The sequence below is a fragment of the Desmodus rotundus genome, chromosome 6, assembly GCF_022682495.2.
Source record: "Desmodus rotundus isolate HL8 chromosome 6, HLdesRot8A.1, whole genome shotgun sequence".
In the NCBI taxonomy this organism is placed as follows: Eukaryota; Metazoa; Chordata; class Mammalia; order Chiroptera; family Phyllostomidae; genus Desmodus; species Desmodus rotundus.
This window is the reverse complement of record NC_071392.1, coordinates 82833420-82856712: the sequence shown is the minus strand read 5'-3', so window position 1 is coordinate 82856712 and position 23293 is coordinate 82833420. Positions and strand designations below refer to the sequence as shown.

At 50.7% G+C, this 23293-nt stretch overlaps 2 protein-coding genes across 2 annotated transcripts in view; one reads left to right on the top strand and one right to left on the bottom strand.

Annotated features, from left to right (window-relative positions):
* The window catches only part of FMC1 (formation of mitochondrial complex V assembly factor 1 homolog), a 394222-nt gene that overhangs the window by 244621 nt on the left and 126308 nt on the right, over positions 1–23293 (bottom strand). The window lies entirely within an intron of this gene.
* The window catches only part of KIAA1549 (KIAA1549 ortholog), a 133828-nt gene that overhangs the window by 4453 nt on the left and 106082 nt on the right, over positions 1–23293 (top strand). The window contains exons 2-3 of the mRNA XM_053927387.1: positions 2636–2796; positions 2891–3723. Coding sequence (XP_053783362.1) covers positions 2636–2796; positions 2891–3723 — 994 coding nt within the window. The remainder of the gene's footprint in view (positions 1–2635; positions 2797–2890; positions 3724–23293) is intronic.

Here is a 23293-nt window from a genome sequence, read left to right as displayed (position 1 = left end):
GTCAAATATGATTTCTCCCTTCTTCAGATGTTCTGTACTTCCTTCTGGCACTTACCACAGTCCATTTTGCATGACTATTATTTTTTAAATTTATTTTTCCTATAAGATTGTCAGCGCTTTGAAAAAACTGTAGCCAGTTCATCTTGCTCACCACTCAGCGCTACAGTTCCTCAGTATGGGCTCAGTAGATACTTTGTAAATGTTTACTCTGTTCTAACTTCTTCCCCACTTTGCACCATTGCTGCCTCTGCCTGGAACCCGCTGCCCTAGATATCCCCATGGCTCACTGTCGCTTGTTAGAGCGACATTTGTAGTCACTTACCTATGTATTGCCCGTCCTCACTGGAATGTGTGCCCCACAAGGGGAGGCCTTTGTTTTGTTTGCTGTTGTGTCCACAGTGCCTGTCATATAGTAAGTGCCCAGAAATGATTTCTTGAGTTTAGTGTATGAACTTCATGGACAGTCATCCTACTTTGTGTAATCCTCGTAACAACCCCCAGCAGGCAACGCGGGCGTGATCAAGCCCACCATGAGATAATTCTTGGACTCTTGGAGTTCTGAGCAGGAATACGGCAGCTCAGGTGCCACAGGAATGCAGGGCTTGTCCTTGTTCTTTGCTTCACTCCTGTAGGCTTCACGGGCTGAACTCACCCTACCTGCATGTGAGAATTCCACCACTTCGCTGCACGCGGCTACTCCTTGGCCACCCTTTGGGACCGGATACACCAGCCGCTGGCCCACCCTTTGGGAGGCAGTGAGCCTGGGGTGGAGTGGGCAGGGGGTTCTGGGCCCCTGGCGGGATGAACCCTTGGCGTCTTAAGACTTCTTTCACGGTGGGGAGGGTGCAGTTGGAGGAGGCCCGGACGGGGCCCTGGCAAGCTGGGACCTGTTTTGTGTCAGTCTACGGGGGATGGGTCCTCTCTCTCCTCCCCAAACCAGACTGTAAAGCCTTTTGAGGAACTACGCTAGTTCTCCCCCTCTCCTAGCGGCAGAGTGGTTTAACTGGAAAACAGAAGATGGGGGCTGAGCCTAAGGTGAATAAACTAATCCGTTTGGCTTGTTTCTTTATCTGTAAAATGAGAAGTGGATGCAAAAACCTCTAAAATGGCTTCTTTTGCACCCCCTCCGACAAGTAACAGGTTATGGTAGGGGCTCGGAAGTGTTCCCTAGTATGAATGCCCTAAGGCCTTGGCTTCATCCCTCTTCAAGTCAAGCAGATGTGTGTGGGTGTGTGGGCATACATGTGGGGGGGGCGCACGCGCACACACACACACACACACACACCCTCCCTTGTACCACTTGTTGTCTTGGACTTCCAAGTCACCAAACTCACCGGCTGAACTGTTGGAGCCCTGGGAGACATTTTTCTAAACACTGAAGGGGAATGCTCTACATCCTAACAGAAGTAATGCCAGTTTTACGCCTTCGGAGCTTGCAGACCATGGGACCCTAGGGATCTCACTTTCCTGGGAAAGTTGGTGACCTTCAGTCATTTCTATTATCTCGAAATTGTGACTTTTATTCCCAACCGATGTCAATCCCTTCTTAATGTCTGGGTCAACATTTCGTTTCCTTGAATTGCCTGAGAATCGAGAGGGAGCCTCCTTTCTCTGACACCCTGGGCTCTGGTGTAGGTGGGTGCTTACTGGAGGCTGGGGCCGAATCTGAAAGGTTGAACTTCTTCCCTGGGCAGGTGGATGCTCCGCTTGAAATCAGCAAATCTATAAGGAGGGTTTACCGACCCCCCCCACCCCGGTGCTATGGAAAACCCTAAGCAGGATGACACCAACTTCAAACTTCATATTAATTAGGTTGGTGAAGCCCAGGCTAATTTCATAAAAGATAAAATAACAGGATGAGACAATTTAAGAATCACCCCAAGGTGGTCAAATGAAGTTTTCCCACAATGAGTTCAGAGAATGAAGAAAAGTATGAATAAGAGGTTCCAGATCTAGGGCCGTGGTATCCAGGGAGCAGACAAGCTGGTTCAGGCAGTGCCTCCACATACTAACTCACCTGGAGTTCACGAGCCCGCAGGCAAGGTCTGCACAGCTTTCTGTGCATGGGGGAGGGGGGGGAAGGAAGGGTCAGGACTGCTTATGATGTGGAGGCATAACAGAGTGCAAATGAGGAACATCAACAAAAGCTGTCTTTAACCTTCCTTCTCAATTGTCCTCCTTGAAACTAACGGGTAGGTGCTTACAGCAGAACGCCTGAGAAGGGCCTCTTACAGCCTGGAGGGGCTGAGCGGCAGGGATGGGCCCCGTAGGGGAAAGGGCCTGAAGCACAGCACAACCGGGGCCCTTCTCGTGTCAGTGTAAGCTCATTCGCATTTTTTACCGTCCACCATCGTTTCCCAGGCTAGTGCGACAGCGTCTCCAACTCAGACCTTTAGTGCCCCGTGTAGTGCACTGTAGCAGGTTTCAAACATTCAAAATTGCCACCGCCACGCTGCAAGACCTTTAAACCGCAGAGCGGCTTCAGAGTTAAATGCCTGGCACACAGCAGGTCCTCAACAAACATTAACTCCCTTCTTCGCTCTCCTCACTGCCCCCACCCCTCGGGACTCTAACCCCCAAAGGTTAATCCTCTGACATTTTCTCCACCTCCCCAAAGCGCTGCTTTCCCTAAAAGGGCCTGGACAAACGCGGTTCTATCCAGCACTACTTCAGTTCGGTTCATCAGGCGTCTCTGAAGGCCTACTACGTGGGGAGTGTGCGGGCCTGCCCGGTCGGGAGCGTCCAGTCCCAGGGTCCCCGGCAGGAGGCAGAGCCTGTAGACGGGGGAAAGGATGGGTAGGGCAGCACGGGCGCTTTTCTCACCGCCTCTACTGCCAGTCAGGCTCCTGGGAAGCGAGCCGACCTTTCCTCGGCTTTGTCCTCTCTGCAGCCCCGCAGACTGTCCTACAAACGCAGGCGTCCCGCTCACACCTGCTGCCCCGCACACAACCAGGCAGAGCGAAGCCGGGCGCCGGAGGAGGAGGAGGAGGAGCGAGAGGCCGGCCGGGTTTCCGGCTCTGACCCCGCTGGCGGGCCTCCTCCCCTCTCTCCGGGCGCCCCCCGGGACGGGACGCGCGGGGCCACCAGGCGGCGGGACCCGGCGTGGGGTGCGGGCCCACGCAGCGCGGGCTCCCGGCCGGGCCCGGGCCTCCCGCGTCGCCCCGCGCCCCCTCCCGGGAGGCGGGCCCTGGGGGAGGACCCTGCCCGGCCCCGCGCCGCGCAGCCCCGGCGCCCCCGAGCCCCGCGTCGGCCGTCCGGTCGCGGCGCAGGCAGGCACCCGGCCGGCCGGGAGGTGGTGCTCGCTCGCCCGCCCGCGCCCGGGCCCGCGCGTTGCCCGGCAGCGGCTCGGAGGCGGCGAAGGGGGCGGAGCGGCGAGGCCGGCGTGCGGCTGGCGGCCCCTGTCCGCGGTTCCGGCCCCCGGCCCGCCCCCGCCTCGCCGGCCTCCCTGCGCGCCGGTGCGCGGCGCCCCGTCCCCGCCGCAGCCGCCTCGGCCGCCTCTCGCGGGGCTGAGAGCGCCGAGCCGCCAGGCCGGGCGCCGGCCGGGACCGCCGGGGGCGCGGCGCCGACGCCGAGGCGCGGCCATGGACGGGAAGACCCGCGCCGGGGTCGCGCTGGTCCCGGGGCCGAGCGGCCACGGGCCTTCCGCCCGCCGCCGCCGCCCGGGGCTGCTGCTCCCCGGCCTCTGGCTGCTGCTGCTGGCCCGGCCGGCCTCGTGCGCCCCAGGTAAGCACCGCGGAGACCCTCGGGCCGCCACCGCGACCCTGCCTTCCTTTATTGCTGCTGTTTTCAAAATCCGGCTTTCCCCGCCCAGACTCTTTTATTCGCCACTGCTCCCTCGCCCTGCTTTCTTGAGATGCTTTTCCATTCTTCTCGGGCCCAGCAAATAAAGGTACAGAGAAGATAAAGGGAGAAGGCTAGCGGATTGTGGCCAATCTCGCTAATCGTCTGCAAAGCTATCCTGTTATGCTCGGAGCCCGAGGCGAGTCTGGTGGCTTCGTCTCCGAATGTGCCTTTTTATTTTCCCTGCAAAATGCAGGCAGTGGAATTGTACTTGTGCATGGCTGTATCACTGGTATATAAAATGTGGGGGAATAATACTTTATGTCAGGCCGAAGGGGGACATTTGGGGGGTGTGCGTGCTTTAAAGCGGTGTTGCATTACTCTGACTATCCCTGCGTCCCCCAGATGCAGGAAGGCTGGCTGCCTGTGTCCCCCAGTACACCAGGACACAAAGAACATTCAAAGACTATCTCTTGGAAAGCGCTCTGGCCGTGGGTCTTTCCAGGGAACTAGCTATTGCTTTTACTTCTGCAAAGGCATTAGTACAATAGAGTGTGCAAATATTGTGAGTCTTAAGTGTCAAGGCATGGAAGGAGTCGGGGTTGTTTTTCTAATCGATGCAGTTCACTGACTGGTCGTCAGCCTGGAATTAAGAGCATGATTTATGAAGAAGCACGTAGGAGGGTTTTGTTGTTCAGGAAATGATTTAATTCATATTGCTCCTCAGAAATGTTTATTTGTCCACCCTGAGCATACACACAGGATGGTCTGGAAACCATCTCTGAGCTGACAGGCTGTAAGCCAGTGGTGGCCTCCGGTGCACGCACACTTGACCACTTTGGGGGCAGAAAAGGAAAGGTGGAATGGGCAGCTGTGGGTGGACACGGAGCAGAGACAGAAAGCCATGGACGCTACTCCAAATCCTCCCTTCTCTTGGGAGCAGGGCCAGAGGGCTGCCAAGTGGCTTTGGAAGGAAGCGGGGCACATTTGAAGGTGTCCCTGGGACCTCACTGCTGGAATTATAACCAGCGCCAGGGTGGGGGGGGGTGCTGGTCCAGTGGAAGCCCAGGAGGAGATTCCAGGATGGTAGAATGGAACTACTGCTTTAACCAAAGAGGAAACTGACGGAGAGAAGTGACTTGCTCAAGGTCACAGGCTAGTTTGTGCAGAGTCATCACTTTTCAGTTCACCTGGCTGCCCTGACGGTAGACTTGCACCCGTGCCCTCCACAGACCTTTCCTGCAGGCAGCGGAGCCCTGGCTCAGGAAACCACATCAGAGCTGTGGCTGCAAGACGGGTCTCTTCCCAGGAGTCTGTCGAGGCTGCAAACAACTTTGCCATCATGCAGCACCTCAAGGCTCAGTTCTGCTTGCTGCGTGTGGCAACCCCGCATGTCCAGAGAGGAGAGGAGACCCTGGGCTTTCTGTGAGAAGAGATGATCGTGAAGACTGCCCTTGGCTTTAGTCAACAAAGCAAGCCCATCTGATACTGATGGGGTCACCAGCTGCGGGACAGGCAAACCAATCATTTCCATTCACTGAGGGCTGCCTGTATGCTGAGTGCTTCATTTTATATACAAGACCCAGGCTCCTTGTGGGTTGGATATCACTGTCCCCGTTTTACAGATGAGGAAACTAAGGCTGCAGGAGTTTAGGTTAGTTTGACTCCAAACTCCATGCACTTAGCCTCTGTACAGCTTCCCCATGCCAATGTGGCCGTCTTGGATATATTGCAGAGGTGGTGACTATAAGTGATTGTGTTGATAAATCTGATACCAGTAGTGGAGCTGTTTGTTCGGTCCCTCCATAACTCTCTTTTCTTTAGAAGTCCGTTCCCGTTTCCCCTCAACCCACGACACAAATACAGGCAGACCCCTGTTCTATTGCCCGTGGGTTTATTGCACTTCACAGGTGTTGCGTTTTTTTTAAAAAAATTGAAGGCAACACCCTCCACCAGTAAAAAGATCACAACTCGCTTTATTAGGGCGGCCCGGAAGTGATCAAGGCTGCAGCATCCCCGAGGTGTGCCTGTATTCACCCTGGAGACGTGAAACAGGTTATACGTCCGCTCCAGAGCTGACGTCGCAGGAGCAGAGACTTCCTCCTCTCACTGATTTGTGCACTGGGCTCCTCTGGTTCGCGCAGCTGCTGCTAGGCTGGGTATAGACTAGGAGGCAGCTGTCCTCAAGGATCCAATTTGGAAACACAAAGGCGTGTGCAAGCAACCGCAGACCCCTGGGCGGACTGTTCACAGGGGCCCAGAAAGGCAGTGAGGTGAAAGCATTCCAGGGCAGATCTGTCAGAGGTGGCCCCTGATGCACTTCTTGAACTCTCTGAGGAGTGATATCCGTGGAAGGTGGCTTCCTAGTGCACGGTGAGTGGTGGCTGATGCTGGCAGAGAGGTTGCGTTTCAGGTGCTTGGCCCTGGTCTACTACTGTGTGTGCCACCAGGACCCTCTGGCCCCCGGCCCCGAGGGATGATTTTCACCATCCGAGTGGGGGTGGCGGAGGCTTTGCTGGACTCTGGCTCGGCGGTTCTCTCTATAGAGTAAGCGGTATTAGTCAGAACGAGGCATGTCTGAAACCCGTTGTGGATGTCTTGAGTGAGACACCAGTCCCTTTGGTGGCTGACTGAAAATCTCCTGCTCCTTCAGGCGGTTTCTCTTTCCTTGCTAACTTCTGTTAAATGGAGTCCGCTTTCAGGCTTTATTTAAATTTCTATGTTTTATCAATTTCTTGTCTATGTCCATTTCACTCAGCATTTTGCATGTGCCCATTTTTGTTTGTTTCAACGTTTGTAAGTTTGGTCTCCACCGTCCACTGTTGTGGAAACAACTTGGAAGACTTGGGATTTGCTTTTGAAAGTAGTGCTTTTAGGAGATCCTACACCCACAACGTAAAAGGAAAGGATTGCGTCCATTTTTTCATGGTGTTTCTTCAGGGATAAGTATTTCTCAACCTAATAGTCCTTATGAAACTGAGAACTTTGCAAATAACTTGGAAAGTATAGAAAACAGGTACCCATCCTCCCACAACCCATAGAAGACACTGTGAGTCGTTTTGTCTTTTCTTTGTTAACATTAAAAAAAAATGAAAATTGAATTACTTGCATAATTGTGTTTACTTTTTTCCCACTCAATATTTAACTTCAGCATTTCCCTATTGTTTGAAAACACAATTTTTTATCCTAATAATTATTTAACTATTCCTTTATTATTTCCAGTTTTTTGGCTGTTATAAACAACGCTATGATGATAGCTATGTAGGTAAAGGCTTTGTCTAAATTTCTCTGTGTCTGGGCTTTTTTTTTTTTTTTAAGGATACATTTCTAGAAAGGAAATTAGAGTGTAACTTAAATCTAAAGCCCACCAGGCTGGATCTTGGCATGTTTTGGATAGTCTGGTGGTGCCTAATAGTGGTTGTTGATTGAATCAACTTTTTATGTGAAACTGTAATGCTGAAATAAGTCCTAGATGTTTATGTGGTAGCCTGATTCTCATCAATATCAGTAGCATTGAATGTTATTAATATTTTTAAAATCTACGTTAAATAAATTTTTAATACATTGCTTTACTTTTGAGTTGAGTATTTCTTGTTTAGTTTGTATTTATAGTCCATGAATTTTCTCTGTGTTTTTGCTCATGTATCTGTTGTAGTATGTATATTTAAATCTTTCTATTTATATCATGGGTAGCAAACATCTTTTTTCTCCTGTGTGTTACATTTCCCCCTTCCAATGAGGTTGTAAAAAATTTTACATAATTTTGAAATTCAGAAGTTTTTGATTATTTTGATTAGCAAAATTAGCTGTTTTGTTTTTCTTTTTGTATTTTTTTCATTGCATTTATACTTACGGCAGGTTAAATTTTTATCTTGCTTCATGTGCTATTTTATTCTTAGCCATTTCGAGGGGAATATTTGTTAACACTTTTTAAGTGGTTTAGTATCCTATAAACAAAGACTAAGATAAATGTTTCAAAAGTGTGAGCCCCAACCTCCTGCATCATCACCTTGGGAGAGGTGGGGGCGGCGAGGGATGGGGATGTCGCTTGTTAAGACTGTAGATTTCTGGGGCTCCCCCTTGACCCACATTAGAATTTTTGGTGGGGGTGCCTGGGAAATCTTCATTTGTAACAAGTTCCCAGCTGATTTTAAGGCACTTTAAGCTTTGGAACACTGATCCAGACACTATAAATCCAGTAACTTGAGAATTTAATAGCATCTTGGGGGGGGGGGGTATGCCACTGAATATCTTGCAATTCTCTTTCCATTGTTAGAACAGTTGATTTGAAGCAGTGACATTGAAACAGTTATTTTCCGTCCATCTCGTTTGCCTGGCTTTCCTTGGGTTGGAAGTCAAAGGGCCTGCCTGGAGGACTTCATTTGAAATTCTCACTCCCGTTCCCTGGGGAACAGCTGTCGCAGCCTTTGTCAGGAAATGCCTCCCTTAATCCCGAAAACAGCCCAGCCAGGGTGTTGCTAAAAGTCGCCAGAGACCGTGGAGCCACAGGTTTTCTCTCAGTGCCCTGGGTGCTGGAGGCAGCTAATTACTGTAATTATACTCACAGGAGCTTGATTTTCCCAGATAGGAAGGTGCTGTTCTAACTGATCTAATTTGTTGCCAAGTTGTGACCACCCACCTTTCTGCTGCAGCTCCCAGCGACAGGGTTCTTCTTCCACATGCCTCGGCAGCATGATTGGTGAGAAAGCGCGTTGGACCGGGAGCTGGCAGACCTGTGTGGGCTCTTTGCTGCTGCTAGCTGGCTTGGTGACTGTGGACAGGTTACCTTGTCTTGGGTTTCTTTATCCCCGTGAGAAGGGGTCTCTGGGAAGGCTGCTGAGTTCTCTGCCAGCTCTTGCCTTTCAAGCCCTCATGTGAGCTGCCTTGGAATGTGCTTATCATGGATAGTGACTGTCCTGTGTGGACTGAATGTGAGTGTTGTCATCTCACTGTCCTGTGGACAGTGTAGCCCAGGGACCTGCAGAAGGTGGTTCCCGCTCACTGCTACATTCAGTTCTTCTTTTTAACAAACCCTCCTCTACTCTTCTCTCCTGCATTCGCACCCCCAGGACACCTGCTTGGCTCTCTTCCTCCTTCTCTTTGTCTCTCCCTTTCCCCCCATCCTGTGTGGTAATGCTTTAGGTACGCTAGTGCTATCGCCTGCAGCTTCATGCACTGCTTCTCCTCGATAGGAAAACGTCACCTTTGCTGCTGAAAGTCTGGTCCACAGACCTGCAGCGTCATCGCCATCTGGGAGCTTGCTAGACATGCAGAATCCCAGGCCCCACCCCAGGCCTTCTGAATCTGCACCTCACAAGGCCCTGGGGTGATTTCACTTGCACAGTGAAGTTTGAGAAGCGCTGAGCTGAGAGGTAATGACTTCCTCTGCAACCTTCTGGGATGGGTCTCTGGGGCCCAAGCCAGCCCAGGTGACTCTGGAGCCAGTCCAGATATTCAGAGACCTTGAGATACACCCACCTCTGGGATGGACCGATTCTGTGCGAATGGTGTGCAAGAGCCCCATTCCGCCTGATCAGGCAGCTTCAGAACAGAATGGTTTTCTGGACCTGCCGTGATTCATAACTCACGCATTCATTATGGACATGTGGCTGGTTGTTAAAATGCTGACATACTACCGTACAGCTGGTAAATAGCTGCTACACTGAGCATCCCCATCCACCTCAATTCCTGGGGCCTTCACGCCATCCCTCGGGATTCTTCTGCTGGGACCCCTCCGCCCCCAACCTTCCCAAGATCCAGCGACTGAAGCGTTAATGCTCAGCGAGCAGGACTCTGCTTTAGAACAGCAGCCCTTCCTATTGGTCGGTGCGTGTGCCCACCCATCGGTACTGTATGGAGTATCACCAGTACCGTCATCCATGCATCCGTTCATCTCAGATCCAGCACTTTTAAAGAAGTGTGTTGAATGGATACGTTTGATGGTAGCGACAGTCACAGACCTGGGAGACCCGACTGAGGGAGCGCTTGTAGTTGGAAGAGAAGAAGGCCGAGGACAGAGGCCCAGGAAACTAACCTTCAGGACTGGGGAAGAGAAGGAAGAGCCCACAGGGGAAACTGAGGGACTGTCCTAACAGAGTGGTGTCATGAAACCCAGGGGAGGGACAGCTTTTGTGTAGGTGGTTGTCACATCCTGCCCTCTGCTGCTACACGAAGCTATTTCTCAAAGGATGGTGCGAGGGCTGCTCCCGCAGAATCACCAGGGGCTCTTGGTTGAGCTAGACCTTCTGCATCAGGGGCTGCTGGAGGTTTTGTAGTTGGTGAGGTGCTCGGTAAACTGCTCCAGTGATCCTTATGCCTGGTGAGGTTTTGGTTACCCCTGCAACTAAAAGGCAGAATAGGGTTGATGGAGGTTTTAGAAATGTGTTATAGACTTGATCACATTTATAGGCTTCAAGGAAGAATCGGTAAAGATAGAGTGGTTGGAAATTTTTTTTTAAGATTTTATTTATTTATTTTTAGAGAGGGGAAGGGAGGGAGAAACAGAGGGAGAGACGTCAATGTGTGGTTGCCTCTTCAGCGCCCCCCTACTGGGGACCTGGCCCACAACCCAGGCATGTGCCTCGACTGGGAATTGAACTAGTGACCCTTTGGTTTGCAGGCTGGCCCTCAATCCATTGAGCCACACCAGCCAGGGTGAGCGGTTGAAAATTTAAGAGCAGAAATAATTGAAGGATAAGTCACCCAGCGTGAGGACGTTCACGTGGGCAGACAGGCAGACCATAAGCAGGGCTGCGGGGAGATAGTGTCAGGGGAAGGAACTGGAGGGGACTGGTGGAAGGTTGGGAGTGAAGTCTGAGGCTATGGGAGAAGTATGCAGTGCTGCCCGTGCATCTGCATTGTGATTTTTGTCCTACAGCATCTGACATTCTGAGTGTGGCCAGGAAGGCGGGTGATTGGCTGAGTCAGGATTGGGACTCCTAGGGCAGGTGTGGTGAAGAGCTGAGGGCAGCTGAGGACTAGATAGACATGGTCTGGATGCTGCTGTCTGGAATCGAGGCTGGATGAGGAAGGGCCAGAAGCCGTGGGTGAGCAGTGAGGTGGGGCGAGGGCTGCAGGGGCTGGTGGTGCTGGCATGTAAGATTTCAGAATGGATCAACTTTGGGTTTAGTCTGGGTGAATGACTCGGGGCAGGGTGTGGCCTTGGCAGTCTGTTGTTGCGGTGGAACGTGGGTGAAGGATGTTGGGTTTGCCAAGAAGAGGTAGAAAGGCCTGTGCGTGGGACTCCAAAACCTTAGTGAATGAAGGATTTCATTCCTTCATTGACCCAAAGACAACTCAGGCTGGGGAGGGCAATCTCTCTTTATTCTGTCTGCTTTCCTCTCTCATGCCCACATCCCCCATCCTCATGTAGGCCCCTACTGTTGTTCTTGCTGGCTGTGTACACGGCCCCTGTTTCTGCGCTTGCTCCAGCCACTTCCTCCCTCACCTTCAGCTGGAGGCTCCTGGTAGACACAGGTCTGCTCCCCTCGCTTCCTTCTTGCTTAGACGTCTGTGCTGGCCACCCAGGGTTTCCACGAGGCTCCAAGCCTGAGTCTGCAGCCTGTGCCCTCAGCTGCTAGGTTGGTGGGACAGGCTGGGAGTGCAGATCTGGGTGTAGGGGCCTGTGAGAAAATTGCCCACAGGGGATGCAGGCTATTCAAGATGTTGGTGCCGAAAAGGACCAGCGGAAGAAGGGAGGCAACGTAATTAGAAGACAGAGTTGCGCCCTCCTCAGATCCAGGGCCAGCAACAGAGACAGAGGTCATTGCTCAACCCCCGGGTGTGCTTCACGGTGACAGACCAGCAGCTGTCAGAGGGCCACCTGCTGCTGTGTGTTTGTCCCAGCAGTGAACTAAGGCAGTAAGTTAGGGGTTGGAAAATGGGGGCGTGGTAAGCTAGGGCTGCCTGTGCAGGTGATGAAGTTGAGAGGCATAAGGCAATATGGCGTGGGGCTGGAGCAGACAGCTGTTGCTGGAGAGGAAGGCAGCGAGGGTGGGGTGATGTCTCAGGGATCTGGAGGTGACGGGGCCAGAGCAAGAGCGGAGGGGTTCCTTTGAAAGAGGAGCAAGACAGAAGGAGACTTAGAAGGCTAGATCTGGAGATGGGGGCTGTGAGGAGTGGGCGACTTCGTGAAGAGTGGTAGATGACACTGTCTTTTGAGAGGAGGGCAACTGTGAGGAGGACTTGGGAGTCTGAGAAAAATGCAGCTGGTTTCCAGAGGAAATTGAGAAGCGGCGCCTGAATGAATGGCCAGGCTGTGGCCAGGCCCAGCTGAAGTCGGGAGGCCTGACCGCTGCTCTCTGTCCATCTCTCTGGCAGCCCTGGGTGGCCTGAGGCTTGGCGGAAAGTGAGCAGGAGACAGTGGTCCTGGGTCCCCGCTGGGATGAGCTTGTCGAGGCAGGGGGTAAGGGGCTTTGAAGGCTCTTGCTCCCGGTGTTAGGCAGGCTGTTTGCAGCCTTGTGAAGTCACTTGGAAACTCCCCTTGCTTTGCTCTTTGTTCCCTTGTGTCCTGTGTGGGCCTGTGGAAGGAAGCCCCCCCACCTAATGCTGCTGTTTTGGGTGCTAGGATTCAGTGTGGAGCCAGACAGCCTGCAGGGCCCCTTGAAAGCCCTGGGTAAATACTGCTGGGAAGCTTTCAAAGGGGGAAGCCTCAAACATCCAAAACAAGCCATCTTCTGAAGCCAGCTTCTAGGGGAACTTGGGCAGAGCCCAGGAGACAGGTGGGAACTGGTGGGAAGTCTCTAGGCCTTTGCTACTGCAGGTGAGGCCCCAGGACTGGCAGCTCAGCGTCACCTGGGAGCCTGTTACAAAGGTGGACTCTGAGGTTCCGCCCCAGAATCTTCCTTTTAAGAGCATCTCCCGGTGATTTGTATGCACACTGAGGTGTGAGGAGCTCTGGCAGGCCTAGGCAGTCTCTCAATTGAGGTTTGGTGCATTTCAAGGATTTTTGGTTGTTCCCTAATTAGTGGGGAGGAAAAATGAGCCCAGGTTCCCGAGGTGAGTGGGAAAGCAGAGGTGGAGCCGCAGCAGCAGGTTCAGAGCTGAGCTGGCGTCTGGCTGGGTGTGCAGGCTGAGCGTCTCTGGAAGGCCTTGTCCGGTCCTCGGTTTCCCCGCCCTGATCTCGGCAGGGGTCAGGGTGGGGGACTGCCAAGGATTGCAGAAGCATCTGGACATAGCTGAAGCAAACAGGGGTCACAACCGAGGTGGAGGTGGAAGCAGCCCGACGTGTCCATCAACAGATGCACGGATGAACAGAATGTGGTGTGTACACGCAACGAACTTTTTATTCCTTCCTGGGAAAGAGGGAAATTCTGACGCGTGCGGACCTTGGTGTCATGCTAAGTGAAATAAGCCAGTCACGGAAAGACACATACTGCGTGATTCCACTGATGGGCGGTGCCCCAGTCTCAGAATCAAGGAGAAAGTAGAAGAGTGGTTGCCAGGGACTGAGGGGGAGGGGGGGGGGCTGAGGTGTTAATGGGTGCGGGGTTTCAGCTTTGCGAGAGGAGAAGAGTTGATTGCACAACAATGTGTATTAGCTGTAAACGTAGAAATGGTTAATATGGTAAGTTTATGTCATTTTTTTAAAAAACCACAATTACTAAGAAAAAACCAAAGTGAGGCTAAGTAGGAACTAAGCCGGCCCGTTAGCAGGGGTGAACATTGGTCCAGAGCCGGGGCAGGGCGGGAGCACAGGACAGACGTTTGGGGAACAGGCCGGCTGAAACAGGTGACAGGCTGGGAGAGAAGGATGTTGGGCACAGGCCAGATCTGGGTGGGGGCGGTCCTGGTGGGTTGAAGGGAGCAAGTCAGTGGCCGGGGGCGATGACAGAGTCACTTGGCTCTGTGGCACCAACAAGGATCTCCGGGACTCTCTGCCTCAGGACTGCGTCCCCATCACCTGACTTGTCCCATCGCCACCCATGCCTGGTTAGGTGCTTTTCCCTGGACAGTCACTCGATGGCGGGCCGAATGGGGGACAGGACCGGGGAGGGGATGCTTGGAAGGGGTTGGCATTTTCACCCGGGGCCTGAACAGAGTTTCAGGAATGAAGAAACTCAGATTCTTCTTCCTGGCCCTTTGAATTCCGCTCTTAAATATTTTTATGTATTTTTAGGATCACAATAGTTTTATTGTTTTTTTCCCCCCTGAATATAAAAGTGATATATGCTCCTTGTAATACTTTGTACTTACTGTTCCCTCAGCCTAGAACATTCTTATCTCAGACAGCTACATGGCTTACAGTGTCCCTTCCTTCAGGTCTCTGCTCACATCTCACAGAGTCAGAGAGGCCTCCCCTACCCATGTTTTTTTTTTTTTTTTTTTTTAAAACCTCCGTAATTCCTAGCTCCTGAACCTGCTTCCTTTTTCTCCACAGCGTCTACCACTGTCTTATGTATGTCTGTTTGTTCTCTCTCTCCCTCCCCCAGGGCAGAATTTATGTTTTGTTCCATGTTTGTTCCTTTGCCCAGCAGATCTTTTTTTTTTTCTTTCTTTTTCTTTTATTTTAAAGAGAGGGGGAGGGAGAGAGAGAGAGGGAGAGAAACATTGATGTGAGAGAGAGACACCGACTGGTTGCCCTCTTTAAGCGCCTCGACAGGGGACAGAACGTGGAGCCTGCAACCCAGGCATGTGCCCTGACCAGGAATTGAGCCAACGACCTTTCCGTTTGGGGGACGATGCCCAACACACTGAGCCACGCCAGCCGGAGCCCAGCAGATCTTTCTTGAGTGTCCTGCTCTGTGCAGGCACTGTGCTGGGCCCCCGGGACCTGTCAGTGAACAGAGTTAATTACGTGGTGTGTTTCTAGGTATCCAGTTCCGTGAAGCAATGGAGCAGACAAAGGCTTGGGAGTGAGGAGCTGCAGTTTTAATCAGGGTGACTAGGGAGGCTTCATTGACAAGGTGACTGTATTAGTTGCTGGGGCTGCCATAATAAAGTGCCACAAACAAGAGAAGTTTATTGTCGCATAGTCCTGGAGGCTAGCAGTTCCAGATCAAGGCCAACCATTCACGCCCCCTCTAAAGGTGAAAGGGAAGGAAGGCTCTCTTGCAGGCTTGTTTCTGAGCTTCTGGTGGTCCTTGGCTTGCGGCCCCCTCACTGCTCTCTTCCTGTGGCGTTCTCCCTGTGTGCGTGCCTGTGTTCACCTTTCCCCTTTTTCTAAGGAGAGCCCCGTGGAGCAGGCAGGGTCCACCCCGCTCCAGTATGACCTCATCTAAACTACTTCTATCTATAGCAATCCCATTTCCAGACAGGGCCACATTCTGAGGTGCTGGGGGTTAGGACTTCAACTGAGGGATTTTGAGGGGGCATGGTTTAACCCATGTTAGTGACGTTTAATCTGAACTTTGGAGGAGGCCAAGGGGCAAAGCTGTGTAGGGTTTGGAGGAACAGTGTTTCCAGGTGATGAACTAGTCAGTGTAGAGGTGGAAGTGTGCCTGGTGTTGGGGGACAGGTAGGGTGAGGAGGGGAGGGGGCCAGTGCCCAACGAAGACAGGCTGGGGGAGTGGGGGCAACAGGAGCTGAGGTGTGGGCCCCCAGAAGGACTTTGGCATTACTCCAGTGGAGGTGGCAAGCAGTTGGGGGGGGTTTAGAACGGCAGAGGGATGTGGCAAGGCTTGAAATGTAAAATTTATTGCATGTAAAATGAATTCAGATGGTACAAAAGCATGTCAGGTAGAACATGGGCATCCAGCCCTGGCTGGTGTGGCTCAGTGGGTCGAGCATCATCCCACATCTTGAAAGGTTACCAGTTTGATTCCGGGTCAGGGCACATGCCTGGGTTGGGGGGTGTGCAAGAGGCAGCTAGCTGGTTGATGTTTCTCCCCCTCCCTTCCCCTCTCTCTAAAAATAAGTAAAATCTTTAAAAAAAAGTGGACATCCCACCACTCAGAGAGAAACACTGTGCCATTTTGGTGTTTCTCCTTTCAGACCCCGCAGGTAAACACACGCACGCACACGCAAAGGGACGGTCCCCTGCCGCGAGTGTTTGCTGACTTGCTTTTTTTACTTCACACTTCATCATGGAAGCTTTGCATGGCCGGGAAGTTAGGTCCCTGTCATGATTTTCTTCGATGCTGTGGGTGTTCCAGACTTTGTTTAACCCGTTCCCTGCTGATGGAGAACTACATACATTGCGTTCAACTTTTGCTATGGTGCGTCTGTCTTTACACACCTTTCTAATTATTTCCTCAGGATGCCTTCCAAGAAATAGAATCGCTGGACTGGACAGTGTTCATGTATTCAATTTTGATGTATATTGCCAAATTACTCTCTAGAAAGTCTGAAGCAATTGCCATTCTCTCCAGCCATGAATCAGTGCCATTTGCTTCTGCCTTCCATAATACAGGCTGTTACCAACCATTATCTTGGCCAAACTCATTGGTAAAAAAAAAAAATACCCCCTTTAAAGTTGCTTTGCTTTGCTTGGTAATTGGCATTGGGGTCCCCTTCACATTCCTTTCTCTGGTTCTCTCCAGAAATCTCAGGGCTGACCTGGGAATAATTATCCAGTGATTGCAGAGTGCTCGTTAGGTGCCAAACACCGTGCTGGGTGCAGTGTGTCTTGTTTAATCTACACAGCAACTCTGCTAGGTGGGCACTCTCATTGCCCCCATTGTATAGAAGAGGAAGGGAAAGATTAGGGAGGCTCGCTAACTTGCCCAAGGTCACACAACTAGAAGGAGTCCTTGTAATCCTAGGGGTTGGGCAGGTACACCCCTCCAGCCGGGCTTTCCTTTGCTCTGGGTCCATGTTTCAGAATGACTCTGAATGGCCCTGGCCTCAGCAGATTGAGCCCCGGCCTGTGACCCAAAAGGTTGCAAGTTCGATTCCCAGTCAGGTCACCTGCCTGGGTTGCGGGACAGGTTCCTAGTAGGGGGTGTGCAAAAGGCAAACATACATTGAGGTTTCTCTCTTTCTCTTCTTCCCTCCCTTCCACTCTCTAAGAAAGAAAGAAAATCTTTAAAATATTTTAAGAATTGACTCTCTGAGCTCCACCATTGGAGTGCCCACTCACAGGCCTTGCTTGCTTGCTGGAGTGAGCCCTGTGGACAGAGAGCTGCAGGCGATTCATCTGTGCCCCTGGCCCGCCCCCCCCCTACGTCAGAAGTCCTTGCGTGAAGGCACATGCTAGGCCTGGCACATAGTGGGTGCTCACCAAGTAGTTGTTAAAAGAAATGAGCGCAGCAAGCTTTTGAAAGCTAAAGTATTGTGTGGTGGTGCCATTTTCTTTTATTTCAGCTGATAGAAAATAACATTTTAAAAATAAAAAATTTCAGGAAGTTAAAATTCATCTTAGGGACCCCTGTTCCATGTCCTCCAGCGCAGAGGATAATATTTTTCTTTATATCAAATTTTCTTACAGCATTTCCCCTCTTATCACATCCTGGACTGTATCTGTGTGGTTTTGGTAATATTTCTACTTTGTTTTGACTATATTATTTGCATGTGGTTTGTTTCTGACAGCAAAGTGTGTGGTTGTAATACATCCCCTTTATTAATAAATTAGTGTGTCCCACTGGTTTCAAATCAATTTCTTGTTAGCTTTGAAATTTTGGGCGGAGGAAGTTAGTGCCTTAAAATAAATGCTTTGTTCAAAACCCGACTAGTGCCCCAAGCTGTCCTCCTTCCAGTTTTATGCGCCCCCTGAGCCCTTTCCTTCTTCACAAAACACAGTGTATTAACGCCCGGAGCTCTTGCCTGGGTCTGGTGGTAAAGTTTTTAACCTTCTGTCTAATTTCCAGAAATCTTAGACCTGAAATGGCTCTTTTTTTTTTCATCACAGTTAATATTGATTTTACTCACTGACAACCTTCAACTTCTCTTTCTCCCTCTTCCATTTGAGGGTTCAGCTTCCTGGGAGAGGGACTCTACATATCTATAGAATGTGTATTTTATCAGTCACAATAAACTAGTTATATTACAGAAACGACCTCCAGATCTCAGCGGATTTCAACTGTGACGTCTGACTCCACCCTGCGGATCTTTCCCTTTCCCTCCTTCCTGCACCTTTAGAATTTTGTGTGGTTTGGGAACTTTTGCTCACCTGGACCCTACACTTTCTCCTTCCGTCTTTGTGTTGGGTTTCCCAGTGCCAGCATGCCTGCCTGCAGGTAGACCAGTTGCACGGAGGCCCCACTCACCCATGCGTGCATGCACCACTCAGCTAACCTTCTGTGAGCCTTCACTGCCATGTGCTGAGCGCCCTGCTCGGTGTTCAGTTACTGAGATTCATATGACAGTCAGCCGCGGCCCTCAGGGAACTCAGTCTAGCAGGAGAGGTAGTCCTCGACATAAACAGCTACCCAACAGTGTGCTAAGGGCCGTAGAAGAGGACTGCAGGAGTGATACAAAGAAGGCAGTGACTGGTGGTGGATGTAGGATCGAAGAACTGTGCGGGAGATTTTGTTTTAAGATCGGATGCAGCGTGGAGCATTCTTCTGGTGCTGAAGAGGAACGTTGCTTCAGTTATCTCTTGCTGCATAACAAATCAGCCCCAGATTGAGTGGCTTAAAGCAATAGTGATGTATTATTTCTTGTGATTCTTTGGGTGAGGGATTTGGGCAGGGCTCAGGTGGGAGATTCTTCTGCTCAACGTAGCCTCGGCAGAGGTCACTCACTTGGCTGCATGTGGTTGGCATGGGGACTGGGCTGGAAGGTCCAAGAGGGTTTCACTCAAGTGTCCAGTATCTTAGTGCTTTTCCACACACCCTCCCTCTCTCTTTCTCAAAGCACAGTGGCCTCAGGGGAGAAGGATTTCATATTTGGCTGCAGGCTTCCGGAGGGATGAGGCAGAAACTGCCACTTCTTTTAGGAGCCTAGGCTCAAAAGTTCCCCAAAGAAGCAACCAGGATATTGCCTCTGCTGCATTCTGTTGGTCAGAGCAAGTCACTCATCCAGCCCAGATTCAGGGGTGGGAGGGACTAGGAGATCCCCCATCAATCGAGGCACTAGCTTACACTTACCAATTGACTAGGTCATCTTTGGAGATTAGCTACCATAGCACAAAATGATTGAAGATAATGGAAGAGGCGGTACAGTGACCAAAGCCAGGTCTCAGAGGAGCCGGGAATAAATGATACTAACAACAGGCATTATCATAGCTGAGTGCCATTTAATATGCACTCACCCTCTGCCAGGCATTGTTCTAGGCCCTCAGACGTGCTGATCGCATTAGGCTGTTTAATCCTGACACAACGCTGTCAAGTACAGTTAACTCCATTTTACAGGTGGGGCACACCTAGGAAGCGAGGGGTCTTTCAAACGCCAGGGCGTCCTTGCACAGGAAGATGGTGCCTCTTCCACTGAGACAGAGGGAGTGAGGGAGTGGTGGGTGCAGGTGAGGGATGGGAGGCTCATGGCCGTGGAGGAAGTTAATGTCTGATCACCTCCTTTTTCTTCTGGATGGTGGTACAGCCGTCACTGAAGGGCGATGGGGTGGGGCATGCTGGGCCCTGTGAAAAAAACAAGCGGTTTATGACTGTGTTGTCTGTGGACCACAGCAGAAGGGCAGAGCCGGGAGCTAGATGAGGGTTGTTGAGGGGCCCAGGCCAGTGGAGGTGAGGACCACCTGTGTGTGCAGCAGCGCCTCCTGTGGGCCTGCAGGGGTTCTGCTGCAGGTTCGTCAGGAGGAGGAGGTGCATCTTGGGACTGGTCTCAAGGTGGCTCTTTCAGCCCGAGGTCAAGATTTAGTAGATTCTCAAGATCTAGTAGATTTGTGTGCTGTCCCGCTGCTCTGAGCTCCTCAGCCTCACAGGCTTGCTCCCATGGCTCTCGAAAAGCAGCATTTCCACCCTAGATTTGAAAAGAAGAGCGCCAAGCATTCCCCGCCCCGCCTGGACCCTCCAAATGTTTTTTGACCTTTAAATGGGATCCTTTTCAAGGGACCCTTGAATTGCCGAATGTCAGTCCTAGCGGCCACTTAGAATGGGGTTTTGTCCACCCACTGGGCCCCCAGAGGACATTCCACTCTTTCTGGTGGGAGAAAGGATGTGGGCAGTGACTGGCCCCCGGATCAAAGTGAGGGCAGATGCTTCTGCTCCTCAGGCAGTGCTGATGGCCTGGCCTGTCTGTGCACAGAGCCGCACAGGGAGGGGCTCCCAGGGCGCTGAGGGACAGACTGCAGGTTGTGTCTCCTTCACTCCTCTGAGTCACCTGTATTGGGTGGGGTTCGCACTCTTCTCATTTACAGTCTCGGAGACTTTGAGTCATAGGAGGATATTTTCATAATCGTCGATTTCTTTGGAAGCTCCATGTCTTTCTAGTCCCACATGGAGCTCCTGGGGAAGCATTTCCTGAGAAAGCACGTTCACCACTGAAGTCTCTGGATACAGTGCTGGGAGGGCCCACCATGGCAGCTGTGGCTGCAGCCCGGCGTGTGGGACAGGCTCAGCCTTTGTGTCACTTTGTGTCCAAATGTTGGACACGTTTTAGTGACACATTGTGGGCACTATCTCTTAAGCCACAGAACTCCCAGGGCTGAATTCTGTTTCTCCTGGACCCCAGTGGCCCAGTGAGCCTCCGACCAGTTGAAGTTGCGACACTGGTCTAGTTCCTGCTGAGTTGCCCGATCTTGGGTTGACTTTGGTGGTGTCAGCTGCAGCCTCTGACCAGACCTGGTCTCACCCATGTCAAGGAACGACTGTCTCCTGCCTTTGTCCTCTCGTCCTGAGATCTGACCCAGCACCACATGGCCCTGACGGTTGGTGTTGGAAATCGTTAGTCCTTGAGCCTGGGGTTTAAAGAAGGGTCCTCGGACCCATAAGCCGCCGTTCCCTAAACATTTGTTCTGTGATTATCACCAGTGAGGTTGGCCTTACAGCCTTTGACCCATTGGTTCAGCTCTTAGAAATTTACCAAGGTACAATTCTTTAACAGTAAAATTTACATATATTGGGTTGGCCAAAAAGTCTGTTTCATTTTCTCCATAAAAATAAAAGACACATTTTTCATTTTCACCAATATTTGGATATTTTGAGGATGTCGGCTGTCTCCTGCTATTGGCTTCTACTGGGTGGAGGCCAGGGGTGCTGCTCAACATCTTCCAGTGCATGAGACAGCCCCACCGCAAAGAATTATTTGGCCAAAATGTCAACAGTATGAAGAAACTTCGCAAACCACTTCTGACACGTTCGATCAGTCACAGCAGCTTCTCCATACACTGCACAGATCTTTTTGTGTGTTTCAGTTGTGTTTTCACCTTTCTTGAAATAATGAAGCATAATATGCCGAAAATGTTGCGTATTTTCTTCCATCTTTGATGTTAAAATGGCTGCACAAAAATTCACAAGTTTTGGCAATTTTTAAAAGTATGCACGCAGATATGACAGCTGTCACAATACAATCTAACAAAATTGTTTCAAATGAAGTTAAAGATACCTAAACGCTACTAGAGCCATCGTACAGAATAAACTAAACAAACTTTTTGGCCAACCCAGTACTTATAAAAAGATTTATTGGGTGGGGAGAAAATGCAGACAACTGTAATTGAACAACAGTAAAATAATTAAAAAAAAATAGATTTCTTAAGAGATGCTTTAATCAAGAAAAAAATGTCTCTAATTTAACTTTAAATCCTTTTTTAAAATTTTAATTTTGTCCATTGCAATCGGCATTCAATATTATATTAGTTTCAGGTGTACAGCATAGTGGTTAGATGTTTTATAACTTTTTGAAGTGATTGCCCCCGATGAGTCCAGTACCCACCTGACACCATACCTAATTATTACAGTATTATGGACTGTATTCCCCAGGCTGTACTTTTCATCCTGGAATATTCTGTAAATAGCATTTTGCACTTCTTAATCCCCTCACCTCCTTTACCCGGCCCTTCAAGCCCCTCCCATCTTAAATGAATCTTATTTTGCAACCAAACTTTCAAGACATATTTTGTGCTAAAAAAATTGATAATCATTATCAAGGTCAGGAATGATCTAACAGTGATTACACTTTCTCCACTTGTAAAGTCTGGGTTCTAATTTCAGGCTTTTCAGGGGAGATAAATATAAAGACCCTTTGCTGTGTGCAGTTGGGCCTCCCCATGGTAAACCCCCAGCGACTGCTTTTTCCCATGGTGGGCACCCTGTGAGTGTCATCTGTTTATTCCACAATGCCCAACACAGTGTCTTGTACCAGTTCACGAGTGAGTGAGTAAATGGGTAAATGGTACTTTCTCCAGTTGTTTACGGTCATGAATTGTGGTAGTCTTTTAGCTTGGATGGTTGGCAAACTGCCAAGAGGGAAAGCATATACACCAGGTTTTTATAATACTATTAAGATTGTTTGTTTAAACAGTTACGCATTAGAACTTTTGGCCACAGTGCAGAAACAAATCTGCGTTTCTCTAACAGTGTAACGTGTACACCTGCCTGGACAGGAACAGTTCCTGAGCCACACGACATTGGTTAGGTTGTATTGCATTGTTGCGGAGTGACCCCGGAGCATGTGCGGTCCACGTTGGTTGGAAGATGCTAGGCAGTTGGTGGTCCTATCTGGACCAGGAGAGGAAGAGTAGCCGGTGTGGGACAGTGGACAGCAGCAAACTGAATTGGGGGGGGAAGAGAGACAGTTTTAAAGATAATCCCAGGCAAAGCCATTGTTACAGGAAGTATGTGACAGATTATAAAATAGTCCCTGAGCCATAGAACTCTACAGCTGGGAAGTAATATAAATATACATATGTCGGTTTCTACTTCTGAAACCCTGACAAGGTGCCCCAGGCCTGCACCTTCAGGATCCAGTGTAGGAGTCGAAGACTCTTCCTTTGGGGGCGTAGCCAGCGGGATGGATTTCAGCCTTTTTTATTCTGTCAAGATTCACTTTCTGCGGAGAGAGCCTGGGGCTTGGGGTAGGTGCCCACTCCGTGGCCAGGAGAGAATGGGCATCTTGGTACCAAGGTCATGTATGATGGTGGTGGAGCGGGTGTTCCCCAGAGTGAGCCTGGGGTGCTGGTGCAGGCAGGCCGAAACCCCAGATGTCCACCCCCTGGCCTGCGAGTGTGAATTACATGCCCGCATTGCACAACACATCTTTTCGCCTGTAGACACACACATGTGCACACCTAATCATAAATAAACATGCACATACATCTAGGGGGAGACACTCACGCAGAGATGAGGAAAGACAGAAATGGGCATTCACAGACATTTTCACGGACAAATGCAAAATACGCAAAGCCACACAAGTACATCCAGCAGCCTCATGCGCACAGGTGCACAGGTATCAGTCTATACAGAGATGCACACGTTGATCTGTACATGGGAGTACGTGTGCAAACGCAAACTCATGAGCCCGTGCCCATAGCCAAGTGCATGGTGCTTGGAGAGAAAATGAGCAGAGGAGGGAAGTCTGCGTAGTAGATGAAGGAGAGCGAATAGAGGGCCAGGAGAGATAAGGAGCGACAGCACGTGATGTGGGACATGGGTCCAGCGTTACATGCTTTGGCAGAGTAGTTGGCCAAGGTTCACAATTTGACTTTGGGTTCTGCTTGTGTTGTTCTTCATAGACCACTAGG